General features: G+C 44.1%; 1 protein-coding gene across 1 annotated transcript in view; it reads left to right on the top strand.

The window, feature by feature from the left end:
• The window catches only part of LOC121612182 (ERC protein 2-like), a 143,925-nt gene that overhangs the window by 7,095 nt on the left and 110,406 nt on the right, over window positions 1-26,424 (top strand). Inside the window, exons 5-8 of the mRNA XM_041944894.1 lie at window positions 5,740-5,814; window positions 8,537-8,692; window positions 11,270-11,437; window positions 25,023-25,190. Coding sequence (XP_041800828.1) covers window positions 5,740-5,814; window positions 8,537-8,692; window positions 11,270-11,437; window positions 25,023-25,190 — 567 coding nt within the window. The remainder of the gene's footprint in view (window positions 1-5,739; window positions 5,815-8,536; window positions 8,693-11,269; window positions 11,438-25,022; window positions 25,191-26,424) is intronic.

Genomic DNA, 26,424 nt, shown 5'->3' with positions numbered 1-26,424 from the left:
CCGTGCCCGGTCAGAATAATTGCGTGTGTGTGTGTGTGTTTGTGTGTGTGTGTGTGTATGTGTACATGCGTGCACATCTGGGGCCTGTCGGCTTAGCGTTTCTAGCAAGGACACTCCCTTGCTGGGCTGCCGGTGGCTGATGGGATATCCACCCATGCCGGGTGTTTGGTCACTGTGATGATTTTGTCAGAGGGGAGCGTGGGTGCTTCAGCCCATGCTAATGCAACCACCGCCGTGCATGTGTGTACTCGTGTGTGCGTCTCTCTGTGTGTGTAATGTATGGGACCTTACCATGCTGTGTGTGTAAGAGGTGAGTACCTGTTCGCACACACTCCGTGTGCTGTGCTATTTTTAACTGCTTGACAGCTTAACACATACGGTGGGTGTAACGGAGGAGGAGGGGTGACTGGGTCTGAGAGGTGAGGTGAGGGAGTGGGAGAGATGGGAGAAAGGAGTGTTTTTCTAAGGTAGAAAAACAAGCTGTGTTTGTCTGAATATTAATGTATGATTAATGAGGGAAAACACTCTGACCGCCCTGATTGAAAAGAGAGGCGATTGTTGTTCTTTCGTTTTTTCCCTTCGTCTCCTCCTGGCCTCCTCCCCTCTGAGGTTGACATGGGGTGATGGAGGCTTTCTCTCTCTCACTATATATATATATATATATATATATATATATATATATACAGCAGTAGTTTTTAGCAACTAATTTTTCAATGTTTAAGACAAACAAACTCTTTTGTATATCATACCAGACTCAGTGTTCATATGCTCTGGAGTCGCTATTTGTAGTTGTCACATGGTAGTTATGTTTAGCACTGTGCACACTCCATTGTATATAAGTTGAAATGAAGTACTTTAAAAAAATACCAAGCTAGTCTCAAACTGTATTGTAATGAGGATTAGAAAATCTTGAAATTTAAAATAATGAACGATGTCGTGTTGATGGACAAAATGTGTTGTCCAACTTCACTGACCTTGTTGCCTTATGTACAGCAAATAAATGGTAAATCAAAGTGGTTCCTGTAGAAATGTAGCAACAAATGTATGAATGAAAACATGAAAAAAATATTGGATGGGGATTTCAAAATGCAGTTTGTTAACATTATGGTGAAGAATATTGAAGTTTGATGTGGCTGTGGTTGTTGTGGAATTTGAGTGTTAAAGGCAGGGCTGCATACAGATTAATTGAAGGATTTATATGCTCTTATTCAAGTGTAAGAAGCAGCCTCCTTCCTGTGAAGGCCTCTCGGCTCTGTTTACGTGTCAGAGTGGTAATTTAGCCTCACGCTTGCACTTGTCATGGTTAGTGAAGGCAAGCCGGTGGTGGTTGTGCAGCTATTGCCTCTATTAGGGGGCACTGCTTTTAGTTCTTTTGATTAGCTCCAAAGGAAACAAGCCCGACTGCCTTTCATTACTGCACCCATTACTCTCCTTTAAATGACGCAGCTTGTTTAGCTTGAGCTGGGATAATAAATGCCCCCAGTTTTAGTTCACCTCTGCTTTTATTTATCCTTCACGCGTGGTTGAGGACCTTTTTGGCATTCTTTGCTGATTTGAAGAGAAATGAGCACCTTAAATTTTGTGTTCATGCTTTTTATATATTTCTGTAAAGAAGGTTGAGGAGAAGAGTGTGACCACGTATGAGCCTACAGCATGTAGCTTTGTATGATGCAAAGAACTGAGTAAGAGAACTGAAATCTCTTTCTGTCTCTCTCTCAGGACGTACAGCCTATAGCCAGATGTGAAGTTACTTTAACCAGCTGTCTGGCTTTATTTGTGCTCGATATGCTGACGTGCCTTTTGTATGGGTGTAGAACGCCGTCACTCCCTCACCTGCTGATGTGTGTTGTCAGGGGATGGTGTGTGTGCAGCGGTGCTCTCTCGCTTGTGTTTCCTGCTCGTCTTTGTCAGCTGTCAGACTGTCTTAGCTTCACAGACCCCGGCATCGAAACACTGGCACATCTATGTCGGCCTATTCACTTGGCTCTTGAGATAAAATGATTACACCTGACTGGTCAACATTTGTTAGAATAATATGGAAGCCTTATAATAATCAGTATGTCTGAGTTATTTTCAAGGAGCCTCTCTTCTATAGTGTTTACTGGCAAATGTAAGTTTTTGCAGTACTAGTAGTGTCCACAAAGTGGCAGTGTTCTATTAGAATTTAACTACTGTGGCTCCCCATGCACTAACTGTGAGTTAACTTTTGTGTGATGGGACTAACACACACACACACACGCTGAGAGGCATAAATCTGGGCCTAATCGGCTCTCCCCAGCCGCCAGGTCCCTGTAGACCCAATAATAACAGCCGCACCACTGGTCTGTTCCTGCCCGGCCCTGACCTGCTGCCAAGGGTGTGCACACACACATGCACACTCACACTGTGAGATTTTTTTACTTGGAGGTGGCATATCTACTTTCAGACGTATCGTACTGCAGGTTGCATATGGTCCTTAGGTGCTCTGGATAGAGTTAGGGCCCCTACTGTCTCACTCAGTGTTGGATGAGTACGGAGCACAGCTCAGGTGTTGAGAGGGCAAAGCACTTATGGCTCCCCCGTTTTTCTATAGTATGACTGGCTTCAGAAGTCCTGCTGCTGTTTTTGGCAGGCCCTCTCTGACTGCCCCCGCAATCCCCTCTCAAACACAGATGAAACTTCAGAAATGTGGCTTTTTAAACCTTTCGAGTGCCAGTATGTTGAGGGAGAAGCGGAAGTTCATGTCAGCAAACACGTCTTTTTTGTCATCTCTTTTCCTGCTTTTGATTTTTGCTCGCTTGCCGCCAGCCTATCAGCTGCAACATTTCGACGTCTTCTCCCCGCTCCCTTCTCACCTGCCTTTCTGTCTGTGTACGTCTCTCAGTCCATCAACTCTTCCCACTCTCTCTTCTTTCTCTCCCCAGGCTGATATGCCGTCTGTTGTGGTTAGGTTAATTGGTGAAAAGCCTGTCCCGGGTGGGGCTTTTTAGGGCTCCGTTCTTGACTGGCTACTTTCAGCCTCTGCTAACGAAGCCCCTCTCAGCTAACATAAGAAGACCACTGTAAATACCACCAGCAAACACTCACACACACACACACACACACACACACACATACACAAATGCTCCCTCCTCTCCACCACACCCCGGGCACCACATACTCGCCACGCTCTGTTGATCTCCCAGAATGTTTGAGCGGAAAAGTTTATCGGGACAAAATTACACCCCTCAAACCTTCTCCTCGCCCCCTCCCTATTTCTCTGCAAGGCGTTCCCTCTGATTTTCCCTTTGTCTTTTCAAACTCTTTTTGAGCCATTGAGCTGAGAGGCGGACACTTTTTCCCATTTGTGGCAAGCAAATGTGTTTCCTTTTTCTCTCACTGATGGAGAAGGGATGGGAATGTGATTGATGAACGTGCGTATGTGTGTGTCTATGTAGGATCTGTGCATGCTGTAGTCTGCGCATGGCATACATGACACCATTGCCTTCAGGCTAGAATTGAACCTTTTGACCGTATCCTTCATTCAGGATGCCGGTACTTATTGCTATAGTGTTACGTTTGATCCTATTCATTCCATATGCTCGGCCCTCTGACACATGTGGAGCAGAGAAGACGGTCTTTGATGACATGCTCTCTTGCGTGACTTAATTTCCCCCATTGTACTCTAACTGTACTCTAACCGTTTGTTGATAAGGAGTTAATAGGCACTCTCACCACGGGGCAGACAAATGCGTGAGTGTGCACAGGGAGACAAAAAGACGCGCTCACTGTGACACATTAATACACATATGGCCGGTAGAAGATTAGGATTGCAGTGGATATGCCAGTCTGGTGGAGGCATGCTCTGACTGCATTAATCCCTTCTTATCCACAACTGACAAGGATAAGGCCCTTGTCTCCTGTCATTTCAACTCACTGGGAAGAATGGGAGCAGTGGGAAATCACGGTGACCTGTTGCCTCTCCCTGTATGTGTGTGCATGTTTTTCTAAGCTGCCTTAATATAAATGTACCATCGCCACATGGTGCCTGTCTGATTTGGTGCTAGATTATGTACAGTACATGCTCTACATAGATTATATTAGGTATTATTAGGTGTGTGCTCATGTGAATATTTTTTATTGAACATGAAAAACCCACTGAGCATGTTTTCCCCTTTCCAGCAGCTGCCGATAACATAATCAGGCAGCAACAGCGTGCAGCTCTCGCTTTTCTCACCTTGTGTGCAGATGTAGCCTACGCAGTTGTTTGCTCTGGCACCTGCTGCTGCAACCTTGCCTCCGAAGCTTTAAGTGGTGGCCTAAAGCTTTGACGAGGCCGCAGTTCACTAAAGATAAATCAGGGCGGGGATCGAAAGAGCAGCCCTTGCCACCACTGAGGTGCCCTTGAGCAAGGGGCCACTCCCTCAGTGCCACAACAGAGCTAACCCCAACCCCCAGCTGCTCCATTGGAGCTGCTCGGTGGCCAGCAGATCAGACAGCGACTGGGCTGGGAGACCTCTGGGTGTGAATGTTTGCGGCTTGTGTGGGTGTGAACGGGGCGTTCATGACAAAGAGAGCATTGCTCCCAGCAATGCGTCTCTGGTTAAATAAAGGTTTTAAAAAAAGTTACAGTTACGGAGTTACAGCTGGATAGTTAATGTGTGGCATCCTTACTTGACCTCTCGCACACACCGATTCCTGGAAGCATATGCGATAGCTGCCGTGATAGCTGATACCTTCTCCTCGAGAGCAGAGTCAGAGACAACAGGTGGTGTGAGGTGGATTAAAGCTAACCGGGAGCAGTGATGGTGGTGTTGCTTTGGATGGATGCTGCAGTGATTCACATGTGAATGAAGTAGCTGCCTGAACTGGCTTGCAGGCTTCACTCTAGTTTTTGCTGGCACTCTATCAGAGAGGTGCTGACTCAGCTCTGTGGTCATTTTAAAGGCTTTTTTAAGTGCCGATTTTGTATTTGACTTCATTATATTGAAGGAGTTTCTAATTTTGTCCAGTCTGTTTATGAGACAGTCGTACAAAATTGGACACAACCACGAAAATGATCAGTCCAGGTTTTGAATGCTGTGATAATTTGCAGTGCTTTACATTTATTGCAGGGCTCATGCTTATATTTGAAAATATAAATGGACTTCATACTTGCAGGGTGCAACAAGTATGTATAACTTGCTGCGTGTCGGCATGTGTGTTTTTGTGTGTGCGCCCATTTGCGTGAATGTGTGCGTGCTTTTGTGTGGGCATAGTTGTAGATCAGAGTTACCATTAATTATTGATAGAAGAAGTGTAGCGCATGTGCTGGCAGAAAGCGTTGCTAAGCAAGAGCTTTAGCGTGCCAGAGACATCTGCGAGAGAGAGACGGAGACAAGTTAGAAATGGAAAGATAGAGACCAAGAGAGTGATAGAGACAGATTCATATGACCCGCTGTATAGCTGAGCGTGTCTCCTACCTGCTAATAGAGGCAGACAGAGCAGAGAAAATCAACATCAGCACCTGGTTGTGGAAACGGAGAGAAGTCCTCAGGGGACCAGCTCAAAGCTCGTGGGAAAAGTTTTTTTTTCTCTTTTTGCACAAGTAGAATTTTTAAGGATGTACAGTCGAGGATAACACAGCCATATTCAACAAAGGATACTGCTAAAAGGTAGTAAAAAAGGCATAGAGACTGGGACTGGTCAGACTGAGCAGTGTATCTCATCTGAAGCTGTGGGTGTTAGAAAGTGCTAAAGATGATGAGCCGCCAGGCTTATTTTTACCGGGTCCCTCCCCAGGAGCTTCATCGCCGGAACCAGCTCCAGGCTGATCCGGCCAAGACCAGGGCTCTGCAGACGGTCATCGATATGAAGGTAGGACTTACAGCGGATCAATGAGAGCAGGCAACATTTGAAGTAATAGAGAGTGCTTCTCGGCTTCTTAGATTAGAGTGTTTTCTGCTGTTTACGACACCAGCTGCAGGGATTGCGTTGGCCAGTATATCTCCAAACAAATGAGAGAACAGTTTAAACTGTGGTAGGTGTGTGTGATTCAAATTAAAGGATTATGCTGTGATCTCGTTTGAGCAGTGTAGTTTGCTCTTCAGTTGCAGCATGTTGTCTGATATCAGCTTCATACCAACAAATCTTTAATTATTGACGAGCGCTGCCGTAATTCGAGCAGCAGCAGATCTGGCTCCGGCTCGCCTGGAAATGCAGACGCAAACATACACGCGCAAACGGTCGAAAAAACACCGTCTTATTGTTGCCTCGTGTCTGCATGGCGGCCATGCCCGAGTAAAGGCCATTATTGGCCCATGCAGAGTTGAGCACTTATTCAATTTGTTTCAAATGTCACATATGGAAGCTTTCACTCTCATCTCAGCCCTTTGAAGTCGTTGGAGCTGTGAAAAATGCAGTTGACTCCACATGTGTCTGCTTGTGCACCCACCCACCCACACACACACACACACACATTTAGTGTTCATTCAGCAAACGCTTGTTTTAAAAGTGGTTCCTTTATAGCAAAACCACAGTTATTTTTCACACATACTTTGTGATTTGTCTGCCTATTAACAAACTGCACATGTGCTCGCCCGGGATGCCCAGAGTGTTGTAAATGCACGAGAGAGGCCCAATTAAATCTGACTGCATTCATTAGAACAGGCAAAACAAACATTGCCAGAAGGATTAGACACATGAAGGGGAACGGTTTTCCTTTGGTGATGTTGACACTGAGGAGGAGATATTTCCCTGCATTGTCGCTTCTTTAAAACTGTCCCGTTTATGTTGTTGAGTGTTGATCTAACTGTATGTGAGTGCCTCCCTCAGCATTTGTTCCCGTGTCTGCATTCTTGCTTTTTTTTTCTAAGTGGCGTACATTTCGTTTTGTGATTCCAGAACACCAACCCCCCTTTCTGTTTTGATCCTGACGTTATCTGGCAGGTACAGTAATGAGTGCTCACCTCAAACACGCTTTCCTCTATCAGAACTTCTTCCTGGGTTCTGATGCTGCAGCAGTTCATGTTTCAGCGGTTTTGAGGCCCAGCGTTTTGCTTTTTTTTTTTTTTTACATGTATTCCTGTTGTACTGAATGTTGTGTTTGATATTACCCTCTGTGTTTTCTTTGGGTTTGCCTTGTTTCTCTTCCTCTGGGTGATGTTTATTTTCTCTCTCTGTGCTCTGGAGCAGAAACAGATAGCAATCAGTTATTAAAGATACAGTATAGCTTATACTACAGAAATCAACGTTAAGATTGAATAGCATTGTTTCTGCATTGTGTGTGTGGCTGTGTGTGTGTGATTTGGGTAAGGTGGAGGGATTTCCCTAAATGCCTGAATACCCCACCTTGTCTTTTTTCTGGGCATACATTGAAAGTCATTGCATACACTCTTTGTGTGTCGGTGGGTTTTGTGTACACTCCTGTTTAGGGTGGTGTATGCTGCACCGTGTGCTAGGCAGGGCTGATGTCAGAGGATGTAATAGAGGTCAGATGCTTACATGTTGCCTGTGGTTTGTGCTGATGGCATCATGCAATCTGCTTCCATTTATTCAATTACCTTTCTCGTCTCTTCCAAGGTTTAGCATTTAACGTACGTCTGGACCCATGCAGCTAAACAACCTCAGGACCTGTCCATGACAGACGCTTCCATTCCCTCATATATACTGCAAAGCAAAACAGCTCGGCTGCACACAACTGTCTGCCCTGTTTAACCACTCAGAAATAGGGGTGCACATTAATGGGTTATAATCCAGATACAGCAGACTGTGAGCTCCTCTGTGGATGTTCTGAATCACTGCTGGTGCTGTTTTAGCCAAATACCTTTCAAAGTCACCCGTGCTGATATTGCTTGTGATTAAGCTGCCAGTTTCATCAGAACTGCTTGTCTGATGGTATAGCATTGGAAACCCCCTCCCCCAACACCTTTCAGATGTCCAAATCGGGGAGGCTGTGCTCAACAATTTCTGTAACTTTCCAAAACCTACAATCGGACAGTCAGTTCACGCTGTGATTGGTCAGCTGTGCGGAGGTGAAAAAGGAGCTGGGGTTTGAACTTTTCCCATAAGCTCTGTTTTTACATTCTTTGCACAGCTATTTCTGTCATTTGTCTTTTGAACAAATGAGTGCAGCACCATGAATGTCTTCCAGGAGAAACTGTCTGAAAATGTGCACCGATAGCCCCATTTTTAAAGCAACCGCCCCCCGTTGTAGCGGCAGATTTTTTAGTTGACTTGCTCTCTCCCTGTGTCTGTGCATTTTGGAATGACGTTTCAGAAATGCAGAAACACTGCACGCCTTCTGTCACGAGCTGAAAACTCATCCGTTCAGACTCTACCTTGGCCCAGGAGTACTAAAAGACCTTATTGTTAGTAATTGTAGCACTTGTGTCCACATGGTTGAATGCTCTTACTGTAAGTTTTGGATAAAGGCATCAGCTAATTGAATGTAATGTTACATTTCAGAGACACAAAACGATAGAAATTAAAAGACAGATCATTGTCTAAACAGTAGTGACACAGGTGAGCCCTTATTTAAGCCCAGAGGCTAACATCAGATCTTTGCTCACTCTTTGCCTGCCTGCTGTTGCTGGTGCAGGACACCAAGATCTCTTCCCTGGAGAGGAACATCAGAGACTTAGAGGATGAGGTCCAGATGTTAAAGACCAGCGGCCTGCTGCACCCTGACGACAGGCAGGACGAGCTCAAGCAGGTGGAGGTCTACAAGAGCCATTCTAAATTCATGAAGACAAAGGTAGAATGTCTGTGCACGCCACCCGAGATGCCTTCACGCTGCATGACCTGAGTGATGCACGCTCTCCCTGACACCTAAATTACGACTGTGTGAGAATCTTTTGCATGCATGTTGCATGTCGCCTTTGCAAGCATAAGTGGAGAACTCTTAACGCCAGCCTGCATGTTGCATTATGTCGTGTCTTTTTCCTGCTCTGTTGAGGCTCTTAGCCTCCCGTGTTGCATGGATACCAAGAACTCCCACGACTGTAAATGCGCTTGTTATTTCAGTTTTAGAGAGAGATTCTAAATCAAAACATTTCAAGAGTTGTTCTTGTTTCTTCCTTATTTCCCATGAAATGCTTGTGAGCCTTACCTGCCTTACCTGTGTGATGACCAAGCATTGCGCTGCTCTCCTGTCTGTGACGGCTGACCGTCCTGACGGAGCAAACTATCAGCTTACAGTGCACCGTGTCTGTTTACTGCCCTACCTTCAGTTGACAGGAAGACCTTAGGAAAGCCTGACTAAGATTTCTCTGCTCCAGGCTGTATGATGGTTTATTTATTGGGACGCCAGCAGTGCACAGACTGACATGCACGCTTTTTAATGTACATAATGTACAGGAGCCATGCTAGAAAATGTAGTTTCAGCTTTCAGTGTGTATGATGGCTAAGGCCCACGAGTAGTGCTCCATGTGAAAATGTTTCTCTGTGGTTCATTAATGGGACTCTTTGTCGGGCCCGTTTGTCATTGCATCGGGGAAGTTCCTGATGCAATCATAAAAGAGATGTTTTTATGAATGGGGCCCTGACAGATGAATGTGAGCTTACAACGACAGAGGAAAGAGCTCTCTCCCCGCCCGTACTGACCCGGGATGATATACATCACAGCGATGGCCCTGGCTCGCTCTCCCGTGCCTCATCTTTCTGCGTTACACAGAAAGACACAGCGCACGTGGATATGCACAGGCACACAGATTCATTCTATATCCTTGAAGTGTTTGGGGTCCTGGTCTTTCAGCGGTGGCGGTGGCTGGTGTTGAGGTGAGACTGTGATAAGATGAACCAGCGAGGACAGCGTCCCTGTCGTCTCCGGTTTCCTCTCCGGGCTTTGATTCGCTCCAACGTCAGAAAGTGGCTACTGAGAACATGAAAATGTGTCCAAGTATGATAAGTGGGTATTAGAGCAGGTGAATTTGTTTATCCAGATAGTCGTTCCTAGCAGAGCTTCACCAAGTGTAACACTGTGAAGCCTCAGCTGTGTGGTTGAGGGGTGCAGAGTGTGGAGGAGCACACAGCCAGCTGGGAAACCTAAGACAGTTTCCCAGCTGGCTGTGTGCCGTAGTTTAGTGGCTCGCTGTCTCTCTTGTCTTTTTGTCTCCGTAGGAGCAGGCCTTGTCCCCACGTGTGTCTTCCATCAGAACAGCTCCCACCTTCCTTCTCCCCACCCAGCAGCCCTGGATCACAGAACAAGCAGAAGTATCCCTCATTAGTCTCTCTCCTCTCCCATTATTTCTCTCACTGTCCTTTGAATTCCTTGGTCCTTATTTTATCTGTAATGCTCTATCAGCTTCTAATTATATGACTTACTATTCTCTCCCCAGTCTCACCTCTCCGTTTATGTCTCACACAGTCTCCAGCCAAAACCTTTGGCCCCACAGTCTGCCATTTTTCAGTCCGCCTTCTCCCTGCTCTCTTTCTTTCTGTGAGTGAGGGTTGATTGGCCAAGCTCTGGTCCAGTCAGCAACCCCCCTGTTACGAGGTGAACCCTGCTCACACAATTAGAGAAATCTCTCCTTCCAATCAGCTTTGTGCATTTTTGGCACCGATAGACAGATGGCAATCTTCTGCGCATAGCTAACCTCAGCACAGAAACCTCCCTCTGTTAGTGCATTTGATTTCCTTTGTGGCTTTCTGTCCTGTCCTGTATGGCCTTCTTTAAAACAATCTGTAATCTGTCAGCTATGTGAGTGTAATATCGCTCCCCATAACTCTGCCTGCATGTATTTGTCCCCCTCTGGCTGTTTGGCTTGGTGTGTCCATAAAGCAGACAGTAGACCTGGGACTCTTCTGAGTGTGGACTGATAATGTAGGGCTCGGTGATAATTCAATATTGTAATGTATCATCTCTCCAGATAAATGGATCATGACACAACTGACATATTTAGACATTATAGTTTACAATTTAATGTCTAAATGACTGATAAAAAAAGTTCAGTTTTGCCAAAATGTGTCACAGGAGGGAAACATTTAAAAAAAACCCCTCAATTATAATAAAACAATCTGACTACGCACAATGAAAAGGTTACAGTATTTACAATGTGATCTCTGAATCATGAGATATCTATTAATGTATCTCATTATCTAATTAAATTTCTCTAATTTTGTCTGTATTGCTCACTTCTATTTGAACAGCATGTTTAAGCCTCTGGTGTGTTTCTGCATGAGATGTGCATGTGGTGTGTGTGCGTTTGCTTGAGAAAAATGCGGTTCCCTTCTCACTTTGAGAGTTTTTGTTATCTGCAAGTCTATCAGTTCACTCAGCGATGACTAAAAGGTTTTCATAACAACTTTCCGCTCGTGTTTGTGTGACTGTCAGATCGAGCAGCTGAAGCAGGAGCTGAACAGGAAGGAGTCAGAGATGCAGGCCCTGCAGACCAAGCTGGAAACGCTGACCAATCAGAACTCAGACTGCAAGCAACACATCGAGGTGCTGAAGGAGTCGCTCAGCGCCAAGGAGCAGCGTGCCAACACGCTGCAGACAGAGGTCAGCGCACACACACACACACACAGAATCCACAGATATACTAACACACACAAACACATATTCCGTTGCTTTAGAGTTTTTGTAGTCCAGGGACAACAGAGAAAATGAGCTGTTTGGCTAACATTGGCACAATAACAGTGACGACGATCAGTGAGCGCTGATCTTGAAAAAACAGCCTTTATGACCAACTTACATATACAGATGCTTATGAGACAACAGAGGTCATCACAAACACACACGTTCAAGGAGCTCAGATGTTATGCATCTATTCTCTGATTCAAAGCGCCTTGTTTTCCTTCTCTTTCTCTAACGGACTTTGAAGTGGGTGGAAAAAAGTGTGTCCGCGTGTTAGTCCACCAGTGGGCTTGTACACGTGGGCGGGTCAGTCCGTCAGAAGGCTGGAGAGAGCTGCCAGCTTTTCCTTCTTCATCTTTGAAGTTTCTAAACTCTGTGGTTCTAATGATTTTATCACTGCTGGTAGGGACGGAGGCGGGTTGTATGTGGAGAGATGGAGGTGTGCATGTGTGTGGGGTAGGTTGGGGGCGGAGAGCGTTTAGCATTTTTCTCCATCACTCTCTAGACTTGGAACTGATACTTTAGATCTCTTTGTGTTAGGCAGTTGAGAGCGGCCTGCTAACTATGTCCACTCATCATTACAGGAAGCAATTTGGGCCAAAATTAGGCCTAATTGTCCATACATGTGCAAGGAATTTTGGCCCTCGCAGTTAGCTGAATACATCATACTTAAAGGAATTGGTCTTCAGTGGGTGGTTTTGCGTGTAGATGTTTTTGTTTGTGTGTCCTACTGAAATGGCATGTGAAGAAATGTGTGTCCTTTTGCCATCGATCATGGTTATCACCATTGATGGCTAGCTAAAGCTAACTACATTGATGTGCAGCTGTGGTCAGTTATTAGCCATGATGCCCAGAAACATGGATGGCTAAGGTTTGTTCACATTAATCTGACATATAGCCAATATCAGTAACAGTAATGAAAGGCAATGTATCTAAACCTCTGTAGGCATGTGGATGCAGTGCATTATTGGGAATGTGTGTGCGTGTGTGTGTGTGGGTGGGTGGGTGCAAGGCAGGGTTAGTAAAGGTTACTAACCTGAAGCTTATGAGATGTTTCAAGATGTTAAATCTCTCCTCACTGAGTCACGAATACAGCTGGCAGGATGGCTGCTGCTCCAAAAAAACCCCAAAAAGAAACGCTTTAACATTTCTTAAATTCAAATGCATGAATTTATATCTTTAAAAGTTAATATAGAAAGTTACATATACAGTAGTGTATGCGTAACACCTATAATTGTCGTTGCTTAAGCCAGCAAATGTCTCTGCAATGAGTGCACAGTTGGTGTGTGTGTGTGTGTGTGTGTCTGTGTATGTTAATATGACGCATATGTATGTTTATGCATTAATGTGTGGCTGCGTGACAGGGAGTGATTTATAATTGACTGTAATGCTCCTGACACTGAGCACATCACTGAGCTCTGTAGCCTGTCTTCTTCTACATTTCTCATAGGCTACTGCGGCCGGCTGTAATCAGATCCGACAGTCTTGATCACCACACACACACACGCACGCACGCATGCACACACACATACGCTGTCAGTGCTGATTGCTGGACTCCCATCTCCGGTCTCAAGTAGTTTTTTCCTGCTATTGAAGTGGCATTTTCCCCCGCTTAGGAAAGGCTAGGGTTTCCCGGCCTAAGTGGGCACACCAGAGGATGAGTACAGATACTGAGTTTATTTGAAGGCAGCCATGGCCCTGCATTCCTTTGCCGTCTGTCAATCATTCGGCTAGAAGGCACAGCCACTCTCACAGGATCTCCCTTCTTACCTCATTCCTTCCATCCATTCATATTACTCCTTTGCATCCCTTCAGCAGTTTGTTTCTGCATCTCATTTAAAATTCCTCAAGGGCACCAGATTCCCTACCGCTGGGACTACAAGCCCATCATACCCCTCCCATATATGTGTGTGTGTGTGTGTGTGTGTGTGTGTGCCAGGTAGGTCTCATCATGAATGACAGTGATTGGTACAGTAGTCCACTCCCCCAGAGACAGACTGGTGTCCGCCTGGGCTGAGGAGCACTTTCGTCTCACAGACATTTGTCTCTATAAGCAATTGACATCAGGATGGGACCAAGGAGGGACCAGTCACCGAACAGAGGAGGCACTGTGAGAAAATGGAAGTGTATTTATTTGTCAGTCAAAGTTAAGGATAGCTTCTAAATGCCTGTGATTTAATACGATAACTGGAAAATGTGGAAAATAATGAGTGTGCGCTTGTGTGTGAGTCCGCTGTCCACGTCTGTGGAAACGTAACCCTTTAATACAGTATGTGTATGTGTCTTTTCTGCACCGTTCAGGACAATGCAGGGCTGTAACTATACTCCAGCAGATCAGGTAACCTATAAGAGACCTTGCTGCATATTTAATCAGCCAGCGACAAAGAAACAGGCCACAACCCTGGTGGAAAAGGGGGCTTGCATGCGCTCTGACTTTGTTTAGTTTTGTTTGAATATTACCATTACAGTAAAAGATGCCCGTGGGCCTGTTTATGTGATTCATCCGTTCCTTCTCGCACTTGGTCTCTGTGATGGCGTGCTGAGGTGCACATCCAGTCAGATTATTATTTGCTGTGCATTGGCGTTTTTTGTGTTGGCGTGTTCATCTCTGATTCGATTTGAGATTCCAGGACAAAGTGACATTCCTCCAGATTCAGAGTTTATTGACTCAAGACCAAAGCTGCATGGAATAGGGCACGAACAAAAATACAGTGCGGTCATTACAAAACAATGGTGCTAGATGGAACATTCTTCAAGAAGGCACCCAATTTACATTTAACATTTAGCTCATACAGCTGTAATGACAAAATTAAACATAGATGGATGGCTTAACTGAACCCAAGCAGTTCTTCAAGGTGTTTTTGCTCCTGTGACATTTTTACTCACTGCGCTCTCATTTTTCACTGCAACATGTAAGTCTATGGAAACAGTACACCTCTATGGAAACAGCATAATTATGGCTAGAAGAACTGAGAAATGAAAAATGCCTTTTGTGCTGTGTAACACAGTCATGATGCCATAAATCATAAAAAAGCAAAAAACAAGTAGTCAGTTTTTTATTCTTTATTTAACAAAAAAATAAATAAAAAGTGGAGTCTATATATGCATTTTCACCAACATGGAGAAAAAAAATGGAGGTTCCACATGCTATACATATGAAAATATTTACATTTTTGCGACCTGTACAAATGGGGTCTCTTGTCCTCTCCTTCTGGCTCCTCCTCCTGCAGTTCAGTCGAATTTCCACTGAATTGTCGTCATGTGACTGTTGGTCTCACCGTAGTCATTCTTTTTCATTTTTCTGTGTTTTTACAGGATCTCGTTATTGGAAACAGTTAATGGCTAAATTTTAAATGCGACATGAAAAATAAAGTCATGAAATATCACTATTTTAAGGTTAGATTTGGTTATTTTTCCTGATGGAAAATGGTTCTGTTTTTGCAGTTTGTAGATATGATAAATGGTGTAATTTTGCCATTTTTTTAAAAAGAAAACATGCCCTTCAAACCCGCCAGTGGGTTGTGAGGATCAGAGGGTTAAATGCTGCCAAGTTTGTTAGACTAAGTGCTATTAACTTCTTTCCCCGTTATGCTTAATTTAATTTAAATACTTGTCTCTCAGATGGTTCTCAGTGAGTAGGTTGCAGTTCCTCTGGTTCCTTTCTAGGCCGTTATTATCTTCCTGTGATCTTCTGGCATTGTGTGGCCTGAATAACTCCTCTTTTGGTTTTCGTACAATAAGTACTTTTTTAAGACGAACCACAGTTATCTGGTATCTGCTTAACCTGCAAAATCCATAGTGATTCATATACCCCAGAGACATACAAACTGAGCAAGTAGTTTTATTATACCTGACTGAGTTTATTGTCCTTACTTTACAGTTACTTTACTAGCCAACTGTCTTTCAAAACTGCAACACAAACACACTGTCTTTGTGTGACCACCCTCGTGCCTTGCACCAGTGATCTAACCCGTTCTGCGTGGCCAGCATCTCTGCAATTTTTCCAGTAGTCTAATATGGACAGTAGTCATTTATTAGTTTTATTTATTAGTATTATTTATTTAGTTGTTGTGGGGCCACAATCTCAGTAAGTCAATCTCAAAGTCATTGCTTAACAGAAACTAAAGCATGAGATTTGCAACTTACATGCTGTATCTATGACAAAAAGAGACTTTATTTTTTCATCAGTGAAAAAAAAAGTGACAAGAAATGCAACCTCCCCAACACTTCCATCTGTGTGTGATGCTGCACCCCGCTTTCAGCAAGAAATAAACTGTGTGTGTTGTGGCTCACTGGCGAACAGGGTGTTACAGTGAGTCATGTGTCTTAGCACCAATAATTTCTCCATGTGAACTGTTATTACTGCCTCTGCTGTCTTCTTTAGTGGTTACTCTAAATCCTTAAGAGTCACATAATCTCGGTTATAGGCTTCAATTTTTTTTAATGCAACAAATCATGTTGTATGTAGTTTCTTTGGCAGATATTAGTCAAGGTTTTCATTTTGTGAAGGTCGATATGCTTTGATTTACAGAATTTGCAGGTGGCCACTTACCCTCACAGGGGAAATCCAGATCTGAAGTAGGTTCAAGGTGCTTAAGTCAAAGTCTGAATCAGGCACATAAATAACACAGTAATATAACATTTGATAGTTTGTTCCTCACTAAATGCCAGCAGAAGTGTTCGTAGCAGCACGTCTTTAATGCACATTCTGCGATGTGGCAACATGTCTGTGTTTACAGACAGCAGGCTGTGGTATTTCATTTGAACTTTCTCAGATGTGACCTCAAATATCTTGTGTTCTTTCTTTCATCACTAGCGTTTGCAGCGCGTCTGCTGGAGGACCTCCGCGGAGTTTTTACTCTGAGGTGGAGGTGTAATGAGTTGAAGGAGATATAAATGACTCAAAAGTGACTTGCTAACATCAACCATAGCGACGGTGATGAATAGGGAAAATGATAAAAAAAGGATCTGGAGCGGGAGAGGGAAAAGAATCATGACCTGATGGAGCGACAGGAGGAAGTGAAAAGTGAGAGAATAGAGTTGCTTGATGGATGTAGAAGGCTGTGGGCTTTTGTCAGTGAGTGATGCAATGGTACGGTGTGCTGCGGTCCCTGCTGGACTATTTTTGTTGATCTTTCCTTGTTCTCTTCGCTGATTGATGGTTCATCTAGGTAGTGAGGCGGAGAAAAGATGTGGTCTCAACCTGGTTACCCTCCACCCTGTATTCCCCCTGCTGTGTTCTCACTCTCTGTCTTTCTTTCTGCCTCATTCCCTTTTGCTCCCTCTGTCCATATTTTCTCTTCCCTCACTCTATCTGCCTCCATCTGTCTTCCACCCTCCCCCTATTTTCTGGCCTAATTCTCCTTCGCCTCTGTCCAGTCTTATTCCCCATCTGTTAGAACCGCCGCAAGACAGTGCGGATGACAGTTTTAACATAGGTGAGGACTTGATAAACGCACTAAAAACAACAGTGAGGTGTTTGAGCTGGTGGAAAACAGTTCCTGTTTTAGGCTGACTGCTAATTATCAACTTCACATGGAAACCCTGGGGCTGCTGTGATGACTGACCATTGCAGACCAGTTGTGATATGACCTCATCTGAACTTGACTGACCACGGTCACCAGTCGCAGACCCAACAGCATGCTCCTGGGTTCCTGGGGTGGTGCGGTTTGGGATGCAGTGGGAGTAGCAAAGCGTCAGGGCCCCCCAGAACAAACATGGCACGGTCCAAAATAAAGCCCCCGCGAGTTCTTCAGAGGCCATGTGGAAAAGCCATAAAGTGGAGTTATAGGGGTCACAATGGGGATGAGATATTTAATGGTTTACACAGGGAACGAGGTAAAAACGCGCGATCGAAGGAGCTGACAAACACAAGTGTGTGCACACAGCTGCTTATGCACGCGCGCGTGAAAACACGCACATTAGTGTTGTCATGCAAATCTTCGTCAGGCATACTTCAACACAAATGGCGCGTTAAGTTCGAGGACATCTGAGGTGAATTTCAGTTGTGTGATGATTTATCCCACATGAATGTCTTTGGGAAGTGTGTGTGCGCACTCTCTCTGCATTTTTTTCACGTTTTCTATTTTTGCACAGTTTGAAACTAAACAAAAACACACATAAACACAGATGGTAATGAGGGCTCTGCTTGGTCTGCTGTCAGTCAGTGGCTGGTTAACCAGTAGGCAGTGAGGTGCTGATAGAGGCCGCCAGAGACAATACTCTCCTTTCTTTTTGTTCTGACCTCCTCTCCCCTCAGGGTCACCCTGCTCTGCTCAGACCACTTAACCTCTAATTTCATACACGCATATAAACACACACACGCACACATACAAAGCTACCCTCACACAAACATCCAGTGCCACAAGAAAACAGCTGAAGAGTTTTCACTCCCACCCACAGAAAGTTCAATCTTTGTTAATAGCAGGCCTCTCAACAGGACGATTGAATCAGACAGTATGGACTGTATCGAGGAGTCTCCTCTCTTCCTTTTTGGGAACAATGATGTGTTTTTCTTTTCTTTGGCTCCTGTCCAGCACATTTCATTTGAAATGAAACCATGTCTATGAGGTTAAAGTAGTGCCTTCAGCTTTAAGGGTGTTTGGGAGTGTTAACATCCATATCAGGTGAACCGCTCTTTTCACCCTTGGGTATATTTAGAAAAAGGGCTACGATTTCTACACAGTTCATTGGCTGTTCATGATGTTCACCTATCGACAGTGCTTTGTATTTAGCATTGGCGGGTTTGTGTGCAAAAAGGCTTCTCCTTCAGACAATTACGTAAACTGCGCAGAGGCATTTTTAATTTAAAAGATACAGAATGATTGATGTTACTCACAGCAGGAAGTATTGGTAAGGGGGCCATAAATGTTGGGTTCTATCATGGGTTTTAATCTTTTTCTTCAGACACAGTATACAAAATAGGACTGTTTGCATGCATTTGTGTGTAAAAATATTTCTTTTCACTGGTTCCACCAGCATGACTACAGTCTAGCAGGTGATTGATATTTGCTTTATTATCCATAGAAACCTCGGCAGAACAGAGCACATTGCAGGCTGCAGTGACAGACTTCGGATGTTGCATAAGAACCTGACATCGTCTCATTCTCATTTATGTGGCAGTACAGCTCTGTGCTCTGACGTCTTTGGGAACGTACCTAGATATGATGAAATTCTTTGTTACACGTTAATCTTAAATTATTTGATTGTGATGTTACTAAATAGCACAAGGAAGGAAGTCACGATCTCTGTAAAATATCTTTTTTAACATGAAACAAGCACAAGTTCCCCAATTTTATAACTTTAGTTGCCATTCATATAGGAACAACGAGACTGTTGTTGTTGATGTATAATGATGATGCCAAATTAATTTCAGGCTGTCCCTTGTGCTCTCATGATCTTTTGCATTCCCTCTTGCTTGCCTCTTGATTTGATGGCCTTCTGGATAAATATGAGGCTGTCAGCTGTCTTTTTAAAATACTACCATCTTACGCCAATGTTAGCTTGTGGAGCGAGGCAGCGGAGGCTCCAGTGAATGTAAATGTCAATTCTACAATGTAAAGTTAAGACTGACCTCTGACAAGTCTGATAAAAAAAAAAAAAAAATCTTAACACACAGATTTTAGCGACATCTCATGGGCTTCATCAGAGGATGATCACTTGTCACAGACGTTATTGACTCATCACATGATCCAACAAATCCAGGATTTGGGTTGCATGTTAGGTCTCATTCGCTCAGAGTGTTTTTTTTATAGTGACAACCCAGTGTTTTCTGCTCTACAAGATCATGGATTTGTTTTAGACAGACTTACAGAATTACAGAGAACGAGCTGTTCTACTTGTTGATCAAACAGAAATCTAGCTGCTTTCAGGCATCTACTGTACACCGCAGACCTGTGATTGTTCTGCACATGTTTGCCAGAGTGACTGTTCATTGTGGTTTGACAGGAAATGGATTCCCTGGAAACAGGATGTAGCAACTGGCGTGCGGTGCTGGAAATGATCAGGAAAAATAATCAAAGAAAGAGCAAGTGTTAATGAGGGGGAACGCCTGCAGCGTCTCCTCCTTAAGCCGTGCATGTGTGTGTTGTGCATGTGTGTGCGCGTGTCCATCTCTGTTGGAGGAGGTAATGATGATGGATGGAGGGCGAAAGAGAGATTGAAGCAGCTGTGCGCCGTGAGGGTTAGTGTGGCGGTACTCAGGGTGAGTCCCCTATATTTTCTGTGTCATATATCCATCCTCTGGTACAAACTCAAAAGCATGGCATGATTGGCTTCTATGCTTTGGCAGAAAACATTCATTCATTCTGTTGACAAGGATCCTTTTGTTAGAGGATCCTGGGAGATCTGTGTTAGTGTGTCTTTGAGTCCTTGTCTTTTCCCATGTTCCCTCTGTAGCCTGTGGGCAGACAGCTGTGTTGCCACAGTTTGATCCACAGATGTCGGAGCGTACAATGAGTCTATGCCCCACTCTCCACCTTGCAGCCCCTGCTGTGAGGCAGTTTACATCCGCTTATTATCCCCAGCTGGCCCTTAGGTGATCCACCATTATACGATTCCTGATCGGAGCTCTGACTGTTGCATTATCCCTGGCTTTGATGACACATCATCAAATGACACCCAGCCTAAGAACCACGACAGGGAACGTCCCTCATTTCCGCAGAGATCAGCGCCGGTGTCGTCATGTCTGGTGTGGTGAGCTCAGGGGGAAATCTTCTGTGTGTGCATATGCTTGCATATACAGTATATGTGCATACGCGCGTGTGTGTGTATGTGTGTGTGTGCAGGGTCTGGAGAAGCTTAGCCCTTGTTCACAGTTGCTGTGTGAAGTCCTTCATTCTTCTGTTGGACTTTTCACTTCCCCCTGCACCTGCACACACACACACACACACACACACACACACACACACACACACACACACACAAATACATGCCAACATGCATGAATGTGCTCTTATGAGAAAAATCCCACTTTGGTCTTCAGGCTGTCTCACCCCACAACCCTCAGCAGCAACCTCCTGACATCTACTGAAAGTTTGTCTTGCCTCATCAGGAAACGATGGATCATTTAACACCCCTCCTTCTCACATCTGTGTGAGTAAAAGGTACCTACGGTCAGGTGCTTATACACCATTGGTGCGAGGCGGTATAGCATATATACTGTAAACATATGTATTTTATAAGATGGAATGAACATTTTTCAGTCACCTTTCACCAATCTGTAATAATAAGTAAGAGCTGGCTGAACACAGCAGTGCACATTTGTTCTCCTCCTTCTTTATCATGTGAGTGTTTCGGTTTCTCTTTCATGCATATGTTTGAAGGAAAAGAGATATTCGAATGATTGTAGCTGATATGGGAGAATCTCTGGTGGTCTAGCGTCATCTTGAAATGAAATAGCCTCCCTTCTTGTAGTGATACAATCCAGACGTGGCCACATTAACGGCTAGACAAACATGAATTAGTCGAATATAATTTCATAAATTTTGATGATTCATTTCACAGCACCGGCCTTTAAATAAATTAAGTTTAATGGCTGCTCTCCGCTGTATTTATACAGGCCGGTTGGACGTGATACAGCCAGAGAAGTGTATAGCTCACGCAGCTGCGTGTAGTGCACCGCAGCAGCCCAGAAGTTCAGACGTTGCATACACTCCACCAGACCCACTCCTGGGATTTAACAACTTTTATGGTGGTGTTGTCAGCTGAAGTGTCATTCAAACTTATTCGCTGAACAGAAACATTAAGATGGACAGAGAAAGCTAGTGCGAGAGATAGGAGCTCACATTAGGAACGTTTTTCTGGTCAACCTATGACTCTACTCGCACCCAAGTGGGTGAGGGAGAGTGCAACCGTTAGTGTGCCAGTATGCAAGTATTGGTGCGTCCCCAGGCCTTTGCTGCGGTCTCCCCATCGTCTCTGGTTCTGCCGTTTTGACTGTGGTCTACTCATATAGTCCCTGTGTTGTTTATTGCGGCCCAGAGCCTACGCTGGGCCTGATACCTTTGCAGATTCGCCTGCCAGAAAAACTTTTATGATGAAATGTGAGGCAGGAAAAAGGGAGGTGAGGACAAACAGAGAAGCTGTTTTCTTTGAGCCTCTGTTTTACTTTGCTAACCAGTGTCCAGAATCCACATTTGGCTGTCATAGCAAGCATGAGAGAGGAAGTCAAGGAGAATGAGTGTGTGTTTATGTATACGTGTGTGCAAGGTTGCATGTTTAATTGCTGGTTCATGCGCGTGTGCATGTAGAAAACAGTTCGATACATGCATGTGTGCATGCACACTTCAGAGTGGTTATTAGTTTGTGACCGCCTTCGTTTAAAGAAATCCCAAGGAGTTAATAGTTTTGTAACCACAGAATCTTGAAAACATATCAAGGTCATTTTTTTAAATGATATGGTGCTGAGTGAAGGGCTGGAAAGTTTAAGTGGAGTTTTGGGGGAATATGGGCTGATACAGTATGGATGTGTTTTTAATTCATCTTATCTAAGCAACGCTTGAATTCAATCTCTAATGTCCCCTTTGGACTTGAACTGAGCCAGACTGGACAGCAGTGAGCCCCTCTACTTCTTTCCGTCACCTTTCACTTTCTTTGTCTTTCATATACAAAACAAGAAAAAGACTACCTTTCCCAAAGGCAGTCTTGCTGCTGGAGGACTTGAGGGATTTCTCACACTGACACGTCACTTTGTCTCGCCTCAGGACCTGCACCTCTAAGCAGCAGTAGGAAAACTCCTGGTGAGTTTGAAGCATGGCTGGAGGGATGGAGTGTTGAAAGAGAGGTGGTAGTGGCAGGGTGAGAGACGGAGGTGTTGTTGGAAGATGACATCGAGAAGAGCGGGACTACAGGGAAAGGAAAATTGGAGAGGAAACTGAAGGAGAGGAGAGAGGTTAATCATCTCAACTTGTTAGCTGTCTGTCATCTCAGCGTGTGCCAGCTGATAAAGCCACACAGCATTTCCTGTAACAGACCTGCTGATGGAGTAGTCGTTTCAGCCAGTGGAGGAGCAGCATGTCAGCGGTATTAATGTGCTCACATCCAATAATATGTTAAGAATTTCCATTATCTGTCCACCTTCTTTGAATCTTTCATTTCTCTGCCCTTGCTTTCACCCTTACTCCTCTCCATCCTTTCATCCCTCCCTCCTCATCTGTCCATCTCTCTGTCCTTGTTTTTCGTGTACTGTGCCTGGCAGCGGTGAGTGCTTTAAGAGGGTATTAGCAGGGCGCCTGTACAGTACTATCACAGCTTAGCGGGCCAGTGCAGGTGAGACAGCAGGGATTTCCTGTTAGGCCTCTCTGCTACATTCTTGCTAAATTGCTCCTTGCCAGGTGGGGCTGGAGTGGGGGGGGGGGTCTCTCTTTCACCCTTATTCTGTCTCATGCGCACAATGACGAACACACACATACGCACACACTCATGGGCATCAGCACAGGATGATGTGTGTGCACTAACGTACTGTACGTAGAACGGATTAGCGGTGCCACTAGTGTGTGTGTGTGTGTGTGTGTGTGTGTGTCAGTTCGCCTGTGTGGAGTGAGGAGGACAGAGCAGGGCTCAGTATTAGACTCTGGTTGTCTGCCAGAGGAGCAATATGAGATAAATACTTCACCATCTTACACCTGGGGGTCCTGGCCTGCTTCTAATGCTACTGCTTGAGAGGAGCCCTCTGTGTGTCTGCGACCTGCACTCTCATTTTACACATGCACATACACACACATCCAGGCAGGTAGGAACCAACGGTTGCCATGCAGCTCATTCATGTTCCCACCATATCTGATGTGTTGTTCTCCATTTCTGTATTAGTGCCTCATTCTTTGTTTTCCTTGACCGTGATCTGTCATTCGTATATTCCCAACAAGTGGTGGAGGAAGTACTTATATTATTTACATGTAAAAATAGCAACACACAATGTACACGTACCCTATTCCATACATTAAAGTCCCGTGTTATTTGTTTATTTTAAGTTGAAGTACATGCATGTACATACTTTATGTAGTGAATCACAAACAGAAATGTAAAATAGCAAAATATTAATTAGTCAACTTTGAGAGGTGCTGCAAGGTGTCATTTTGAATTGTGGAGAAAACATTGCAGGCTAGCTCTTCCCCGTGCCTTCAGTCTTGATGCTAAGCTAGGCTAATTGCATCCTTGTATTGACCTTCTCATACAACTGTTTTAAAGAGAGGAAATAAGTGTTTTCCCCAAAATGTTGAACTACTTTCATCTGTAGGAAGCATTTTAATGTCCCTGTTGGTTACAATATGACAGTGCATCATTTTATATGTTAACTAAAGGTGTTGTAACTCTCAATCTTTTCATCTAAAGTGTATTGGAGTAGAAATATGAAGTAGAATGAAATGTAAATACTCAAGTAAAGCACAAGTACTTTAGGATTGTGCTTTAAGATACAGAAGAGTGAGTGAATGTACTTCGTTACTTTCCTCCACTGCTTCCTCCCTTTATGAATCTCCTTAAGTACCCTGTGAAATAGTTGAGAGATGAGCTGGAGAGCACAACAGAGCCTGTGCTTTAAGTGTTTTCACACCGTCCCCTCTGTGTCCAAGTATCGCTTGTTAAAACGACTGTTAACAAGCCCTCCCTTGCTGCTTCCCTTTAGCTACACTATGTGTGTGTGTCTTGAATTCATATAAAACACGCACGCACAACTTGAAATTAAGTTCAAGTGGGTTCACTCATTGCGCCATGGCAAAAAAGTGCTGGAAATGTAATCAGGTGTTGAAGAGGAACAGAGGAGCACATAGTCTGTTCATGACAGCCAGCTGAGAGTGTGTGTGTGTGTGCGTGTGTGTCGCTGTAGGCGGTGCAGCGCAGCCCTGATATATGTCCAATAAGAAGTACTGGAGTGAGCTCAGACATCACTCATCTCATTGCGCACAGTCAGATACGGAGGATTTTAATGTGTGAGTGTGAAGTGTGTGAGCGGTCTGATCTATGGCAGCGCTGGCCCAATCACACAGCACTCTCAATAACAAATGATGGGACAGGCTCCAGGCTCCTTCTCTCTCACGTACACTTTTACTGCGTCAGTCCGCAGTGGTTCATATAATGGACAGTAGGTCAAAGCTGAACTTTTACTACTTCCAAATGTCAACAAGTAAATGTGTTGAGACATGTCAGTTCCAGTACTGAATGATAACATATGGGCCACCTGACTGAGGACAGGGGGGAAAAATCATGGTGTAAGCTTTCATTTCTTTTTTGTGTATTTCTATGTATTTTTACAAGTGTTTCTGTTTTTCCATCTTTGCCTGGCTGTCAATCTGGTCTGTCATCTCAAACTTTCTATTAAAGTCCAATACAGTTTATGTTCAACTTATATGCTCGCCTGTCCATCTGCCTGTCAGGCTAAACTCTGACTTTCCCTCGTGATCACTCTCTGACTATATGTCAGTTTAACTTCCTCTTGGTGTCTGTCTGTTCATGTTTCTGTCTGACTTCTGAACTTCTGGATGTGCTTTTAGCTTCTTGTCTTGGTCTTTTTTAGGTAGATGCTCTGCGTGTGCGACTGGAGGAGAAGGAGCAGTTCCTGACGAAGAAGACCAAGCAGCTGCAGGATCTAACAGATGAGAAGAGCACGCTAACAGGAGAGATCAGAGACATGAAGGACATGCTGGACGTCAAGGAGAGGAAGGTTAACGTCCTGCAGAAGAAGGTGAGCGAGTCCAGCTAGTTACAGCATCACAGTATCGGTAAATGTGGTATGCAATTTGTCAAATGTGTCAAGAATTAGTCTACACCTTCTAGTGAGGCCATGTCTTTCACCAGTTCACAAAGCAGAACATTTTATTAGAGCTGCACTCATTTGTATTTTTATATAAACATTGGATAAAATGACTGTGTATGTGAAAGGGGTTGCTTCTAGTGACACAACCACGAAGAATCATCACCTGACTCTGCAGGTCCAGTCAGATGTTGTGGTTTAATGTCCCACAACAGTGTTTTGTTTTACTCTCATCAGTTTTCACTCACAGCAGGCAGCTTTTTTGGTAAAAAAAAGTTCCAGTAAACCCATTGAACAATACCTGTCCAGCACCAAATGGCAGAAAAAGTTATCACCCAGCTGGTGAACATAGTAAAAAGCCGTGTTTTTTCAGCAGGAGGCCATTGGAGACCAAACATAAATTTAAAAAGAGTGAATATTCGAGGACGGTTAGACAGACCCATGGCTCCAAATGATTGAAAATGCTGCTCTGTGTCTGTCATATACTGTATGTAAGTATGCAGTTTTTTACTGACAAGTATCAACTTTATGAAGTCAAACTATATCAATATTGGGTTTTCAACTTGTTTAGCTGTCCCCAAACTACAAAAAAATCAGTTGATACTGCTTTAACAGAGTAAGCAAGTCCTGATTATAGTTATAGGGTTATATTCAATGATAAAAAAGCATATTTCAGTGACTGTAGTGTTTTTCTTTTCCATCCTACATTTGCCAGGAAAAACATAGCTATTAAATCACTTTTTTATAGGGAAACAAAGAAGTGTAGATGTGTGATCAGTGACAGGTTTATTGTCTGTCACCACATCATGTACCTTTCCCTAGTTAATCGGCCATATTGGAAATCAGTTCTGGTTCAGGCCACAAGATCATGTTTCAGGTGTTATTTATATAGATATGAATGGACGAAGAGTGTTTGTTATATTGTGTGAATCACTGAATGTGTGCCTAGTAAGATCACTGTTACCTACAGTCAACACAGACACCTTCACACATAATCATGTGCTGTGCAGTGGATGAGACAGATTAGTGAAAACAGCATCTTATTTCTGGTCCCAGAGTAGCACACACATCCTTCTATATGCACACCTGCTCATGCACACACACACACACACACACACACACACACACCCGGCATGTCTCAGAGGTCTTAATGACTTTTATAAGG

This window comes from Chelmon rostratus, chromosome 10 (genome assembly GCF_017976325.1).
Source record: "Chelmon rostratus isolate fCheRos1 chromosome 10, fCheRos1.pri, whole genome shotgun sequence".
Classification (NCBI taxonomy): domain Eukaryota; kingdom Metazoa; phylum Chordata; class Actinopteri; order Chaetodontiformes; family Chaetodontidae; genus Chelmon; species Chelmon rostratus.
The sequence above is the reverse complement of the archived record's forward strand: the minus strand, read 5'-3'. Positions and strand labels throughout refer to the sequence as shown.